The sequence below is a fragment of the Aphanomyces astaci genome (genome assembly GCF_000520075.1).
Source record: "Aphanomyces astaci strain APO3 unplaced genomic scaffold supercont1.99, whole genome shotgun sequence".
Classification (NCBI taxonomy): Eukaryota; Oomycota; class Saprolegniomycetes; order Saprolegniales; family Verrucalvaceae; genus Aphanomyces; species Aphanomyces astaci.
The window spans coordinates 1-757 of NW_009798362.1; the positions used below are offsets into that span (position 1 = coordinate 1).

Sequence of the window (757 nt, forward strand, 5' to 3'; positions counted from 1 at the left end):
GGCGGGAAGGACGATGGATTCCTCGACGGCAGAAGCATCGTCTGCATCCTCGTCATCATCCAAGCAAGTTGCATCTTCTGCTGGAAAGAGGTCATTCACCGCCTGGATCTCTGGAGGCGACGGAAACGTGACGGCGAGGTGTCGAAGGCGCCACTCGGCATCCACCATTTGCGCCAGAAAATCAGGTCTGTACCAACAACAACCATGCATCAAGCCTCTCGTGTACATGTAGCGGAGACTTACTGCAAGGACTCGTTCAGAGCCCGCTCCAGCTCCTCGGCCGCTTCATCGCGGCGGGTGCGGACGCGCGGCTGTTCTGCCATTGTTGCCATCATCTTGGTGAGTGAAGGTACCCGAAGATTATTGTGCAGTCGGGCGACATCCGGATGTCAACACAAATCATCCGGATAACGGTACATTAAAGAGTTTAGGAATGATGCCACCATGGAATGACGTTGATAGTGCTGACTTCGTGAATGGTGGCATAAGTCGAGTTTGATTGTACTAGTAGTAGTTATCGCGTCGCTTGTTGCAAACCACTGGTGTGTTTGTGGGTACTAAGTACCATCGTGGACAATGTGTTGGTTGGCGCGGTAGCTTAGGTACGTGGTCCACACGACATTGCCAGCATTGGACACGAGCGGTCGATGGGGCAGTGGCACCACGGAAAAGATGAGCACGTTCAGCGGACCCAAGAAGTAGTTGCCGTCCATCCACAAGGACAGCGCTTTGTCCTGGATGTTCTGTATGGCGCTGT

The 757-nt window shown here is 53.6% G+C and overlaps 1 protein-coding gene across 1 annotated transcript; it reads right to left on the reverse strand.

Moving 5' to 3' along the window:
* Positions 1-12: 12 nt before the first annotated feature.
* Positions 13-713, reverse strand: H257_17125 (hypothetical protein; the record flags this gene model as incomplete). The annotated part of the gene is made up of 3 exons (XM_009845792.1): positions 13-187; positions 244-316; positions 566-713. Coding segments are annotated over 3 exons (396 nt in total), but the record flags the coding sequence as incomplete, so codon positions are not given.
* Between the last annotated feature and the right edge of the window lie 44 nt (positions 714-757).